The 15268-nt window shown below is 38.4% G+C and overlaps 2 protein-coding genes across 4 annotated transcripts in view; one reads left to right on the forward strand and one right to left on the reverse strand.

Annotated features, from left to right (window-relative positions):
- Positions 1-7183, reverse strand: part of fam162a (family with sequence similarity 162 member A) — a 31343-nt gene extending 24160 nt beyond the window's left edge. Inside the window, exon 1 of the mRNA XM_077624867.1 lies at positions 7013-7183. Coding sequence (XP_077480993.1) covers positions 7013-7109 — 97 coding nt within the window. The 5' untranslated portion in view covers positions 7110-7183. The remainder of the gene's footprint in view (positions 1-7012) is intronic.
- Positions 7184-7301: 118 nt separating this feature from the next.
- Positions 7302-15268, forward strand: part of mix23 (mitochondrial matrix import factor 23) — a 28351-nt gene continuing 20384 nt past the window's right edge. For 2 of the 3 annotated variants that reach the window (XM_077624868.1, XM_077624872.1), the window contains exons 1-2: positions 7302-7446; positions 14146-14271. In XM_077624868.1, the coding sequence (XP_077480994.1) occupies positions 7396-7446; positions 14146-14271 (177 nt within the window). In that variant the 5' untranslated portion in view covers positions 7302-7395. Of the gene's footprint in view, positions 7447-11653; positions 11709-14145; positions 14272-15268 lie in introns of those variants that run through there. The other variant, XM_077624871.1, reaches the window with a different exon arrangement.

The following is a 15268-nucleotide window of genomic DNA, read 5'->3' on the forward strand; positions in this document are numbered from 1 at the left end:
GGCAAGAGTGAGCTACAAAAAATGGCTCTTATATTAAATAAACAGTCTTGGAGCAGAATAGCAATTCTACAAGTGCAATTTAGCTATTTTAGCAAAAACAGAGTGATTTGCGATTTAGACTCAAGTATTAAGAATCATCCAAATTATTAATGATATCAAACATGAAAACAATGCAGAAATAGCATTCATCCAAATTATTAAGTAAATTATACCTGGCTGGTTTAGATAAAATAATTGATTTAGGATAGGCATGATTTCCCTAGGACGGAAGAGGCATGGAATGTTTTTCGGTGCACAGAAAGACATTCTTTGTTTTGCCCGAAGCAGGTGAAATATGCTTTGGCATGGGTCATATTAATGACGATTAGAATATTAATTGCATTAGCATCAAACAGTTGATGTCAACCAAATGACGTTAACCTATTTCTTTTGAGAATGGTTAGGCTGATACCACAGCAAAAAGGTGGTTAGCTGCCAAGAAGCCCCAGACTGGGGATGGCGCTGTCCACTAGTAAAAATTGCAGACCACTGATGTCTGAAAATGAGTGTGAGCGTGAATGGTTGTTTGTCCCTTTTGTGTTTCTAATTGGCCAACCACCAAGATATAGAATCAATCAGATATCAAGGTGGAAAACGATTTAGAAATTTGAAATCAATTTTTGATGAAAATTATGGAAAATTGTTTAGTCCAATGAATTTTTTGGTGAAAAAAGCAGCAGTACTCCAAACGTGAAACTTGAAGTGGAGAAACAAATCTGCTATGCAAAATTTAGGAGCACTGAGAAAAACAAAAAAACAAAGACAGTGCTTGATACGAAATTCCAAAGTACTATTGATTTATTGTGATAATGGAATCCAAATTGTGTTAACAGAATAATTGACTGAATTGAAAAAAGGTTCCATATTTCGTTATGAAATCATTGCGCCTACATAACGAGGTCAACCGGACAACAAAATATGGACATCCTATTTAGTAGACCATACCAAACGCCATTATTCACTACACGATTGGAACTAGAGGATGAGGCTAATCTGGCTATCTGCGTAAAAGAAGAAAAACTTTAAAGAAACGCATTGAATTTGGGTTGGCAGAGGGAGACTGTATTTCTCAACAGGAAACATGGAGAAACGCACGAGCAACCCAAAATGAGAACGCCCGTACAAGTGTTGCTGACCAACCAGCAGACATGAAAATAGCCGATCCACCTTGTGCACTGTAAGAAGGTTCTCTCAGTTGAAACGTATGAGGAGACAGGTAAGATAAACTTTTTGACGTAATCAGACAAAATGGCAAGCACTCCAATATTGATTGGAAAGATCATTGCTCGGGGAGCAATGCTGTAAGCCATAAGGAACTTTTTATATTGGTTTTATTGTCTCCATAAAAAAAGTATAAGCGTTTCAATTGAGACTAAACCTTCTTACAGATAGTTAAAGTAAACAATTGAGACTAGATCTTCTTACAGATTTTTAAAGTCAACAATTAGAGAGAAAAGAGAAACTACAATGGATAGAAATGTAACTAGATTTTAAATTGTATGCCTGACTATTGAAAAATATTGATTAAGAAAGTTTTATAGGAGATGATTGACAAACTCCAAAGACAATTGAATGTTACATTTGATAAAAAGACTACTAGATTGGGATATTTTGAATTTCAAACAACTGAGTTTAATATGCAAAGCAATACACATTATTGAAGGAATTGGGACTTGATTAGTATGCATTTTATAAGTAATGAGTTTTAATTGCTTTAAAGGATACAATTATGCTAAAATATTAACCTTGACAAACAAGGAGTGATTACAATTTAGTGGGTTCAATTATATTCAGAATTATAAATGTGTGCATTTTGTTTCTGGACATTAATTGATGTGAATTTAACTGTTGCAGAGAACGGGAAAGGTGTTTTCCTGAGGAGAAAGCACCCTGGTTTGCTTTTAGTATTTTTCCTATTTTTAGTATGATGAGTTAATTTGTGTAATTACAGGAAAGTGAAAAACAAATAGGGTTCTTGATCTTAACAAGGAAGCAGTGATCATAATAGAATACCAGCTAGCATATTTGATTTTGACTGATAAGGCATTTAAATTTTCACAAACTATAGTGATGGAATAAGTAAGATTGTTGCGATTTTTGTTCATTGGGGTATTAAGCCGAACCAAATAGCTGTAAGCAAATGTTAAGCATGTGTTGAAGACAACGACAGAACACAGCAGCTAAAGCAGCAGCGCAAACACTTACTGCACAGCATACACAACAAAAACTGAGTCGATCTCAAAAACGGTATTAATTGATACGCAAAACATTGCACCACAGATGGTCTAAGATGCATTCCTTTTAAGGAGAGTGAACATAACAGTAAGAGATCAAAATCAGTGCAAAATCAGTGCAATTCAAACCACGTGATTCAATCTGGGGCGATGATGTTCCTGTTGACCAAAGGTTGTGGTCCACCCCCCCCCCCCCAGAAAATCATGTGTAAACACATTGAGCTGTTACATGAGTGTTCATTAACCAAACTGTCAAGGCCCTACAGGGTATAGCAGATGATTTAAAAGCCCTTAGGGAAGTTGCAGGACCGATAGTCCTGGATCTGATAAAAGCCAAAGATGGAGATGTGTGTGCCATGATGGGAGAACACTGCTGCACCTTCATCCCAGATGAAACCAGTACATTACTCGTGCCGTAGCTGAAATAAAGGCCCTAGTCAACACCATGGCCCAGGATCATTCAGCCGTAGGTGTATCATTGTGGTCGTGGTTAATAACCGGGTCATGATTCTCAATTCTGTTTAAAATTGCAACCTTGCGGTTTTTGTTACTGTTCTGTATTTCTTCTGTGTGTAATCCCCTGTATGAAAGTTATGATTCAAAACACAATCCAGCACACGCTAGTAGGTTATAGTGACACCGCATGACAGACCATACTGGAGATTCTCGCATTCTTTCAAAGCGTGTGACAAGTCCTCTATGCAAATGTACTTGTCTTGATTTAAAAATTGGGTTCGCTCATTAAGAGGGACGTAGAGGAATTTTTACCACTGAATACATCATTTCTCGCCTCTGCCTTGACATGTGATTTTGTTATTTTCCATACCCTGTTGAGTAACTGTCAATGATATTTGTATTCTAGAACCTGGAGGGGAGGGATACAAATTGATATGTTTAATGAAAATTCTTTCAAGTCACAACAGGGGGGAAATGTGAAATATGAATTGTATTCTTATATTTAATCTTGCACCCTTCTGCACTCTTATGAATTTAGTCACTAGAATAGAATTTTTACTGACACCTACAGGTCAAGGCCTGTCATCACTTTGTATATAACACACCCCTTTCGTGTTCCCGCCTAAAGTTTGTCTCCGCCTAACTTCTATTAAATACCATCATCGACCGAGCGGACGGCGTATCTGGTTGAGGGAGCTTCACGTGGACAGCTCTATCCGTCCGCTTTCCCCCCTTCCTAGGAAGGGTGGGGGCTAGCCAAGGGGGCTAGCCAAGAACAAAGGAAGCGGAGCGAGCAACGACCATTTTGAGAGCGGTCGGGATGAGGCCTCCCTCCCAGATAACCTCCATCGGCCGGGAGTCAAAAACTACCACGTGTTTTGCTGCTTCCTCTGTATGAAGATTATTGTCGAGGCAATCCAGCTTTGACACTCTGGACGCTGTAGTGGAAGTGGGAGAAAAGATGCTGCCCAAGATGATGTCCATCATGGACAAGACCTCCCACCCCCTGCATGAGTCTGTCTTTCACCAATAGACTGCTGCACCTTCAGTGCAAGGAGCGTGTCACTATTGGCTCGGTTGTGGAACGTGGTTGGAGGACCCAAATGCAGGGAAGCAGGCAATGGAGAAGGAATGGAGTGCTCTAACAAAACTTTAATTACTTAAGGCAGGAGACTTAAAAAATAACAAGGACTTAGAAATCAAATAACAAAATCAAACCTGACATGAAAGACATGGGGTAACGAGGAACTTCACATGGGTTCGTGGCATGGTACAAACAAAGCAGACGATCCGACAAAGACTAAATATGAAAATACAAGTAAATTATAAAGAAGTGTATTTATTAAATATCACAGTTTCAGGCATATGAAAAGGCTATAATGTATTAATATCTAAATACAGAGCTGCCAACCTCCGTCGACCCCATTTCAGGAGCACCCTTGTCCCAATTCCGGAGTATTTTCGGAGTGAATGCGATTCACACAAAATTGATACAAAACGTAAAAAAAATAGGCATAGGACAATTAAAATCAAACTGTTATTATCATGCTTTTACATTAATTGAAATATTGTGTTTATGTAAACTATTGAAAAAGTACAGCATCGTAAAAATAAGTTTATCTTTGTGTTTGGGTCCTTCTACGAGCGTTTTACAGTCAGCGCCCAACATGTGTCACGCTAAATTTGCACTTGCATGTTGTGCAATGGGGAAAAAATCCCAAACACCAGAACCAGCAGCCCTGTCAACCTGCGTCGAAACCCTTTCAGGAGTACCCTTGTCCCATTTCTGGAGCTTTTCCAGAGTGAATGTGATTAACGCAAAATGGATAAATGTAAAAAAAAATAATGTAGGACAATTTAAATCAAATTGTTATTATCATGTTATCACATGAATTAAAATGTTGTGTTTTTGCAAACTATTAAAAAGTACAGCATACTGAAAATAAGTTTATCTTTGTGTTTGGATCCTTCTATGTGCATTTTACAGTCAGTAATTCCACAGTGTCACACATGCATGTTGTGCAATGTGCAAATGTCGGTACTTTTGGAGACGGCTCAAACATGGGATATTTCGTTGAATATGAACCAATAAACTTCTGTGAGTGCCGTATTAGAAGTTTCATTCAAATTGCCATACATTTTGCACTTAACCCGAGCAGGCATATTATAAGATTTACCAGTGCTGTGTAGTACTAACACTTCATTTCGAACCCCGGAAATGATAGAATTAGTTTCAAAACAAGACACTGGTGGTTTAGCCTTAATGATACTTACTTCCCTTATGAACAAAAATGAAAACTAAAAAAAATGTTAAAGCGATAGAGGCTACTTATGTAATCGATTCCGAATCGATTGCCACCTGCAAGACAAATCATTCGTCAGAACTTGTAACTCCTGACCACAGAACTTTTCTCCAGAAGGTCTTATCTTTGTCTATGTGATCAGCAGCAAACTTCAGTCAAGCCTTAAGGTGCCGCTTTTGGAGCAAGGGCTTCCTTCTTGCACGGCAGCCTCTCAGTCCATGGAGATGCAAAACACGGTTGACTGTGGACACTGACACCTGTGTTCCAGCAGCTTCTAATTCTTGGCAGATCTGCTTTTTGGTGATTCTCAGTTGAATCTTCACCCTCCTGACCAATTTTCTCTCAGCAGCAGGTGATAGCTAGTGTTTTCTTCCTGATCGTGGCAGTGACAAAACAGTGCCATGCACTTCATACTTACAAACAATTGTTTGCACTGTTGCTCTTGGGACCTGCAGCTGCTTTGAAATGGCTCCAAGTGACTTTCCTGACTTTTTCAAGTCAAGGATTTTCTTTTTCAGATCCATGCTAAGCTCATTTGACTTTCCCATTGTAGAGTTTGTGGGCGTTTGCATCCAATGAGCCCTATTTAAAAGGCCTCAGAGAAGTCACCAGCTGTAGTCACTCATAATCACTCACAAGAAGTTAAGAGGCCATGCAATGAAGCTCATTTCACTGACACAACTTTCTAAGTCACCAAAATTGCTAATTCGTGTTGCTGTATGTATATTTTTGACCCATCTGATTTGATCACTTTTTCTGTTAACCCATAATAAAGTCATAAAAGAACGAAACTTCATGAATATTTTTTGTAACAAAGAAGTCTCTGTTCCAATTTTTTTCCAAGATGGCGCCGTCACGCGGAAGCCAGTGGCAGTAGCTCTGTCCACTCTTATTTGTTTTTCGTGTTTTACAGCCCTTCTATCTTTTTTTAATTACATTTTAATATTTCTTAATGCATTCCTTTATACTTTACTTTGTACTTTATACTTTTTACTTTAATGTTTTTACAACTTTCTTTGTTCTGTTAGCCTGGCTTCTTTCTGCCACTTCTTTTTTGGAACCATCAGCCATGCCTACGGTACGCTGTCATACACATGGGACTAGCTGTTACAATACGTAGCAGAGAGAGCAACACCTCAATCCCGCTGGAAATTCAGAGCTGGACAAAAGTGCCGGGAGAAGAAGCAACACTTCTGACCAACCATTCCATCATGGGATAAGTTGGAAGAGCTGTCGGCGCTTACCAGTCCTGCTCTGCTGCTGTTGTCTTCAGCTCTAGACTACTGAGGAACTGTGCAGATAAGCTTGGAAAAGTGACTCTGCATATTCTCTACCTCGGTCACAGTCTGCAGAAGTTCCCCATCTTGTGGAAGACTTCCTGTGTGTGGTTCCAGTTTTTGTCCAACTTTACGTCTTTTTGAGTCTATCCGTTTTTGCTACCGAAACTCGTAGCTCCTTCTGTGTTTTTGCTGCTTTTCTGTCTTAATGATTTGGTGATTCTTAATGATCCCATTGACTTTGATTTGCTTTGTACTTTGTGCTTTTGCTTTGTTGTTCTGTCTAATCACCCTCTGCTACTGTCACAATGAAATTTCACGAATATGGGATGAATAAAAGTTATCCAATCACTCTATCAGAGAAAAATCTGTAGAAATAACTGGAAACACAAGAGAGCCATGACATTATGGTCTTCACAAGTGTATGTAAACTTTTGACCACAACTGTATAGTATACAGTTGTCAAAAGTATATATTATATACAGACAATTGCATTCCCAGCCAAGGAACGGTGTCACTTCGTTTACAAATTTGTCAGCAAACAGAATTTAGAGATGTTAGATAGGCGTAAAGAAAACTATTTAAATACGTGTTAGTATCTAGATTACTCCACATCAAGTTAAGTAGTTACCAAAACCGGACCGCAATCACTCACATGCCAACTATCTCAAATATTACATAACCTATTTCAATTCATACGAACCCAATATATTTCCAAATGAAAGTCGACGTTTCATGAAATTCATGATGTTATTTGGTGCCTCTGCTGTTGTTGTTGTTGTTGTTGTTTTGACTTGCATGTAAACAGAGCCGAACGTCTCCTGCTGAAAGTCAAACCTTTAGCCTAGCGTCTCTCAGGACCATATTTCAATACCTGTTGTGCCTGTTCTTCGCCTGTCAGTAAAATACAATGTTTCAATCAATTTGTTTTTTGAAATCATTTGCTTATATTTGTTTCAACACTAAATCTAAAATAAAATCTATTACAAGTACATTATTCTAGGGATTTATTATCATGTTAAAATTGCTTAGAACAAAAACTGGCTCTGCGTTAAACACCCTAGTGTGAGGACCGCGCGATCCACAATGGCAGCGCCCAGTGGAACATTGAACTGTGAGGACTTTTCGATGTTTCAGGTAATATTATTCATTCTCTCATGCTCTAGACCAGGGGTGGCCAACTCCGGTCCTCGATAGTCCCTATCCAGTCTGTTTTCCATGTCTCCCTCCTCTACCACACCTGAATCAAATGATCAACTCATCAGCAAGCGGTCCAGAAGCTTGATACCGATCTAGATTATTTGATTCAGGTGTGTTGGTGGAGGGAGATATGGATAAAACAGACCGGGGCTCTCGAGGACCGGAGCTCCCCACTTTTTTCGAGCTGCGGCAGTTTTTGCATTGAAAAAATCTCAAGGGACACCACCATCTGAAAATCTTTTAATTTAAAACTAAGTCGCCTATATTAACAGTAGTCATTTTCATCAAAGTTTAATCAGCAGGAATTACATAAACCTCCAAAATTATTCCAAAATCTAATTTTTCACACTAATGTCACCAAAAGTTGACGTCTCCGGACCCTGAACAACTTCCGGTTCGAGTGATGTAAAAATAAGTAATGTCTTTTTTGTAGATAAGCACCAAAATGACTGTTTCACAATTTTAATCTTGTAATAAATAGTATGATCTATAATTTATCGTGTATTCGCCATCTCGTGGTGTAGAGGCTCACTCGCCTGACTTCGGTGCGGGCAGGCGCGGGCTCAATTCCCGCTGGTGGTGGTATGATTGAGAGTGTGGATGGTCATTTGTCTCTCTGTGTGCCCTGCGACTGACTGGCGACCAGTCTAGTGTGTTGTCTGCCTTTCGCCCGAAGACAGCTGGGTTAGGCTCCAGCAACCCCGCAACCCTTTCGAGGGCGGGCCGTATGGAAGGCGGCCCGGTGGTCCGAGTGGTGACCGTGTCGGCCTCACAGCTCTGGGGTCCTGGGTGTAAGTCCAGGTGTGTGGAGTTTGCATGTTCTCCCGGGCCTGCGTGGGTTTCCTCCGGGTACTCCGGTTTCCTCCCACATTCCAAAAACATGCATGGTAGGCTGATTGGACACTCTAAATTGCCCCTAGGTATGGGTGTGAGTGTACATGGTTGTCAGTCTTGTGCCCTGCGATCGGCTGGCAACCGATATAGGGTCTCCCCTGCCTCTGGCCCGAAGTCAGCTGGGATAGGCTTCTGCACCCCCTGCCAGCATAATGAGGATAAAGCGGTTCAGAAAATGAGATGAGATGATGATGAATTAGACTTTAAGGATTTAAAATTGTAAATACCATTTGAGAATTGTGTTCATATTGGTAGTTTGTTTTACCAGGTTTCCGTACCATATGTTGCAAATAAATAATTTGTCATGTCGACGTGTTCAGCATTTGCCAGTTACCGGTGCAATCTTTGTGGTGAGCTAAGAAAAACTGGAAAAGAAATGATACAATTTTTTAGTCACTAATTATGGGTGCGCGTTATACACGGGTGCTACTTTATACACAGGTGTGCATTATACTCAGATAAATACGATAGCTCACTTCTATGCAATGTTCCCTCTAAGTTGCGCGCGTGCGCAATTGCGCACTGCTCTCGTCTTCTCTGCGCACAGCAAATCATATGGAGCGCACAAAATAAAATTCCATTTTTTTTACCTGTGAGGCCGACGCGCAAACCACTCATCCGCCGGGCCGCCCATTCATAGATATTAATCATTACATTTTATTATTCCTAAATCATTTATGTGTAGTAGACATACACCTGCTTATGGAAGGTGTGATACTGGTGTGTGCCCATAGCGAGCAATGATGATGTTGCTCACACTGGTACTCAGTGTGCTCAGGGAGGTTGTCTTTCTGCCCAGACAAACAAAAAATTAGAGGGAACATTGCTTCTATGCGAAAAATTTATTTGAGATACGAGTAAATTGACATACGAGCTCAGTCCCGGAACGCATTAAGCTCGTATCTCAAGGTATTACTACAGTCGTACCTCTACTTACAAAATTAGTACCGTAATTACTCGAATATAACACGCATATTTTTGCTATATAATTAATTCCAATAGTTGGGGGTGCGTGTTATAATCAATAACTAAAATAAATTACAAATTTTCGATCGAAAAAAGCATTGTCAAACTCACTTTGACGCACGGACATTGTGCAATTTCCAACTTTGAATTCAAAATACACGCATATTAAAGATCGTCAAGCCTCACAAACATCACAATCCTGCATTAATAAGCTGGAAAGTAGAATACTACATTGTAGTGTAGTACGTACTTGTATTTTAAAATATGTCCAGCGGGGGGCAGTACATTCCCTTGTTACATGTGATAGTCTTTTCCATTGTGCATATCTTCAAATCATTTATTTATTCAATTTGTATGTTCCTTTTCTTGTTTGAGAATGACAATAGATATTTGAATTAAAACATGGTATTGTCAATTGAAATGTAGTCAATGTTCAAGGAAGTCTAAAAGGTATTGCAACATAACATGTCTACATGATATGTTTGTCCACTCTGTGTATCATCTATTGCCCTAAAATTCAAACGCATAACTCCCAACTGCACGACACTCGACACGCTCGTACCTGAAGATTTCTCTATCCGGTTTTGAACAAAACAATCGTGAAACGAAGAAAAAAAGGTAAGATTTCTGATTTTCGTCAGCGGGAAATTTTAGGTGCGCACTATATTCGAGTACTGCGTTTTTCCAGATTTTTTTGGCCCAAAATTACCTGCGTGTTATTTTCGAGTGCGCGTTATATTCGAGTAATTACGGTAATTGGTTCCAGAACTTTTTACGTAACTTGAAAATTTCGTAAGAAGAGCAGTACTTTATATGTACATTTTCTAATTCTCTCCACAGTCTCCACAAAACTACCCACTAAACCCTTTAAAATTAGTCAGTGTCCCAATTTTGTATGAAAAATGTGAGAAACACAAAAATGAGAGAAAATTATAAGAAAATTATTTATTAGTGTCTGAGAATGAATAAGAAGCATACAAAATCTATCCATGTTGAAGCATGATATGCGCCCACGCATTTCCCTATGACCCGATGGTGTCACAAAGCCATCCACTTTGTAGTACATTTTAGACTTTCACATGTTCCCTGTGTGTGCCGTGTGTGTATTTGAGACTTTTATGGTGAGGATAAAGCGCTTCAGAAAATGAATGAATGAACGTGTGCCCTGTGTATGTGTAAATTATGACCGGGTTGCATTTGTGTGTTTTTTCTCGCTTAAGGGGAATTGCAATCATTAATAAGAGGAACATTTAGCTAAGGTTGACAGGTACCGTATTTACTCGCTTATAAGCCACTTTTGTTGGCCAAGAAATATGACTGAATCGAGGGTACGGCTTATATGCGCATAAAAACACGACAAGCAAAAAAACGCAAATTGACGGCGCCGTGACACGATGACATCATGACAAAATGGCACCGTTGCATGCGCCGTGTTGCCATGATGCAAGCGAATGCCGATACGGTTATTTATTTCAAAATAGAGAAAAGATAAACAAATAAATCGCTAAACAAAATTAATTTTGACGTCTATGAATGAAATTCAAGAAAAAAACGTACATATCTTGCATAAAACGTGAAAAAACTCACGTTCCCGTAACTGCTCGCTCGGGCACAGCCATCTTACCTAGGTCCCGGGCAGCCATCTTACCTAGGGCGCTGCCGTCTAAACCTAGTGAAACGTGGTCTGACTGGCCAAACGCGAGTAGCCTTGATTTTGAATTAAAACAAAATTCCACTTTTTTTGTATTGTTAGAAATTTGTTTTCCGTTTTTTTCATTAAAAGGAAGGTTATAACCTTCTTTTCGTTCAGGGACCTCGGCAGACAGCTTGGGGTCCTATAGTTGTAGTTTGAGTTGTAGTCTTTACTAGAGAGCACCGCGAACATTTCAAGTTTGTCCAGCGTTCATTAAAGTTGACTGTAATGTGTTGTCAAAGAAGAATTCTCTACATTGTCAATTACTTGGATTTGATATAAAAGAAGCTGAAAAATCATCTGTGTTCCTCCATCTCACTCTCTGACTGGAGTATCTGTGTAGATGAGGTGTGCCAGCGCTATCAAGAATATTACAATGCTAAGCTAACTTGCTAATATAGATTTTTTTTCATTGTAGTAATTGTTTGGAAGTGACAATTGGAGTAATATGAACTGTTAGGTTCACCAATAAGCATTCCCAAATGCATGCACAAATAAAGAGACAGGACAATCCTCTGTGAAATTCTTGCAAGAGAGAATCGAACATCACTCGTCTCTGTGCAGGTTCATTCTGGCGTCACATGCATCTTTTTCCTGTTTATTAGCTTCAAGGACCCTGGTTACAATGGACGTCTCAGCTCTCAAGGTAGGGGTGGGAAAACAGGAGTGAGAAGTCAATAGTCAAGGACTCTAGTTACATTTGAAGTTTTAGCTCTCAAAACAAATGGTCATGTAGAGCCGAAGGATCTTCTCCACATTCCAGCAGTCCACAAGGATTCAACCTTCCTGTTGTTTGGTCTAATAAGGAGCTAAGCATTTACATCGTTGCACGCAGATGTACTAGAATAACTTTTCTAATGTTGATAAGCTAAGTAAAGAAAAGTTTTCTTCATTGGATTGGATTGGATAACTTTATTCATCCCGTATTCGGGAAATTTCATTGTGACAGTAGCAAGAAAAGTCATAGTTATAAGTTAGACCGTACAGTTGCAAAGGCCGCACAACAACAAAGCAAAAGCAAAAAGTACAAAGCAAATCAAAGTAAATGGAAACTGGAAAAGGAAACAAAAACTGGAACCACACACAGGAAGTCTTCCACAGGATGGGGAACTTCTGCAGACTGTGACCGAGGTAGAGAAAATGCAGTCACTCTTCCAAGCTTATCCGCACACTTCCTCAGTAGTCTGCAGCTGAAGACAACTGTAGCAGAGTAGGGCACCTCAACTCCGTTGCTAGTAAGCGCCGACAGCTCTTCCATCTTATCCCACGATGGAATGTTGTGAGCAAATATATAATAAGACTAATAACCCTAACATAAACCATCGGAAGAATTAAGATATTTTGACATTAGAAGCAACATGGCTTCCACAACATATTAAACTACTGGTAAGAAAATTGTAATTTCTATAATTAGAAAGCATCAAGATAGACATTTCTTTTTTCAAATTGAATAATTTGATATTTTGCAGTTACAAAGACAGGCATATTAACTTCCTTATGATATTGACCCTAATAATGTGCTTTTGATTCTTACAGTATCTCAGAAATACCAATTTTGATGATTTTTCTTAAGATTTTCCCTTCAAAGTAACACATTTGTACTCTATTAAAACCATGAATATGGAGGTGTAAATTGGGAATCAGGGGGCGGCTTATACGCGAGAAATTGTAAAATTGAAAAAATTCAACGCAACTTTCAGGGTGCGGCTTATACGCGCGGGTGGCTTATAAGTACGGTCTGTAAGAGATAATCTTGAAACATGGATAGTGGTTGTTGTAAGACAGTCAATGAGAGCCCAGTAAAGTGTATCGAGGTTCTCAAGTGAGAATCAATCCATCCGCGACAATATTTTAAAAATAAAATAATGGATAAGGAAATCCATTCACTTTTTGGGGATTTGGTAAGTTGGATCTTTTTCGTATCTCGAGGCACTCATTTGCATTTAAAAAGCTTTTGTCAACTGAAAATTTAGTACCTAGAGGCATTCGTAAGTAGAGGTATGACTGTATATTGTTTTATTCTTACATGTTTAATGTTTATAAGGCAAGGTCTTTTTTATTGCATTGAGAATAAAAGTGCTGCTGGTCTTCACCTCTAAGAAAAGTCCTGGTATAAATTGTCTGTCACTTCTATATTATCTTTAAACAAAACTTTATGAATTGTTCTTTAAACCAAGAATGCCGCACCAATAATAAAAAAAATAACAAGATGAATAAAAATGTGCATATTGTGGAACCCTGTAATCTAATTTACACATTACACACTAATGCAGTTTCAACTAGATAATGTCATCAGGCTACATATGACAAATTCAAAGTTTATTCAAACTGAGGAAAGTGAGCATCTCCACATTTTGTGTAATAGCCAATTCGAAGCAGCAATTAGATACAGTGAGGCAAATAAGTATTTAGTCAACCACCAATTGTGCAAGTTCTACTTGAAAAGATTAGAGAGGCCTGTAATTGTCAACATAGGTAAACCTCAACCATGAGAGACAGAATGTGGGAAAAAAAACAGAAACTCGCATTGTTTGATTTTTAAATAATTTATTTGCAAATCATAATAATAATAATAATCGGACATAAGCCCTGTCGTCATTATCAACAACAAAAAAGCCTACTTGTCATCACACCCAGAAACTGCGTGTGACGAAATTGGTGGAAGACCTAAATAAGTGTGGAAAATAAGTATTTGGTCAATAACAAAAAATAATCTCAATACTTTGTTATGTACCCTCTGTTGGCAATAACGGAGGCCAAACTATTCCTGTAACTCTTCACAAGCTTTTCACACACTGTTGCTGGTATTTTGGCCCATTCCTCCATGCAGCTCTCCTCTAGAGCAGTGATGTTTTGGGGCTGTCGTTGGGCAACACGGACTTTCAACTCCCTCCACAGATTTTCTATGGGGTTGAGATCTGAAGACTGGATAGGCCTCGCTGTTGCTGAATTGTCACCCATCGCTAAGGCTAATATGTTTTCATATTTCGATTCCGATTCAAGGGCGAGGAAAAAAAATATAAATTAGGAAAAACATTTTAAAATTAATATAACATTTTTTATTCACTCTGTGTATCTTTCAGGAGATCCTGAGGCTGATGCGCACCATGGATGATCGAATCGTCCATGCCCTGAACACCACTTTGCCCACAGTCTCCTTTTTGGACAAAGTAGACTCAACACAAACTTGCAAGCAACTGTATGAATCAGTAAGTGCCAATGTATGTTCAGTTAACCTTCAATTTAATTGACTTGGCTTAGAGAACAACCAATATTAATTTTTCAGGACAGATACTGATACCAAATATTAATAGTTAGGAGGCCGATAACCAATATTTATATGCAGTAATAGTGTAAAAATTGATGAAATATTTTTACTAATGGAAGCATTAAATCTCACAAAGATATGTAAAGCATAAGAACAAGTGTTTACGTTCACAAAAATGGTTTCCTCTTTGGAGATTTTAAAATTAAATTTTGCTATGGTTGATCTTCATGGTATTGATGAAACGTGGGATACTCTCTGAACATTCAAATTCACACACATTAAATCACTCATTTTCCTCCTAGATTTTTAAATCTTAGCAAATGACTCTTCTCTTTTTATCACCATTGAATTTGCAAGACTGATTTTGTCAACACATTTTCCAAAATTACGCTTTAAGGATATTCATCCTTTTTCCCAATTGATCGTTCTAACCAAAATTACACTTTAAGGATATTCATCCTTTTTCCCAATTGATAGTTCTAACCAAAATTACACTTTAAGGATATTCATCTTTTTTCCCAATTGATAGTTAATGGGTAATTAATTTAATTCAATAACCAATTTGAACTTTAAAATCTACAGCAACTTATCCACCCAAGCCAAAATCTGGCCATGTATGACCCAGGCAAAGACTCAATTTTCCTGGCAGTGTTGTGGGATGAGAAACAAGGCTCTAATTGCATTAAAACACTTTTCCCTTTTTCGTCCAAATAAATCCTACATTCAAATGTATCAGGGCTTCCTTTTTTAATATTAATTCAAAATTTTGATAATAGACTTTTTTTGTCAAGTATCCCGATGTCAGATCCCATTTATTCCTATATTTTGGAATTGTAAGTTACCAAATTAGTTGACTATATTTCCACACTTAACACAGGCCCAAAAATCTTCTTACATTATTTTTAAGTCTAAATATTTACCTTATCTGATTGAAATAA

This window comes from Stigmatopora argus, chromosome 17 (genome assembly GCF_051989625.1).
Source record: "Stigmatopora argus isolate UIUO_Sarg chromosome 17, RoL_Sarg_1.0, whole genome shotgun sequence".
Classification (NCBI taxonomy): domain Eukaryota; kingdom Metazoa; phylum Chordata; class Actinopteri; order Syngnathiformes; family Syngnathidae; genus Stigmatopora; species Stigmatopora argus.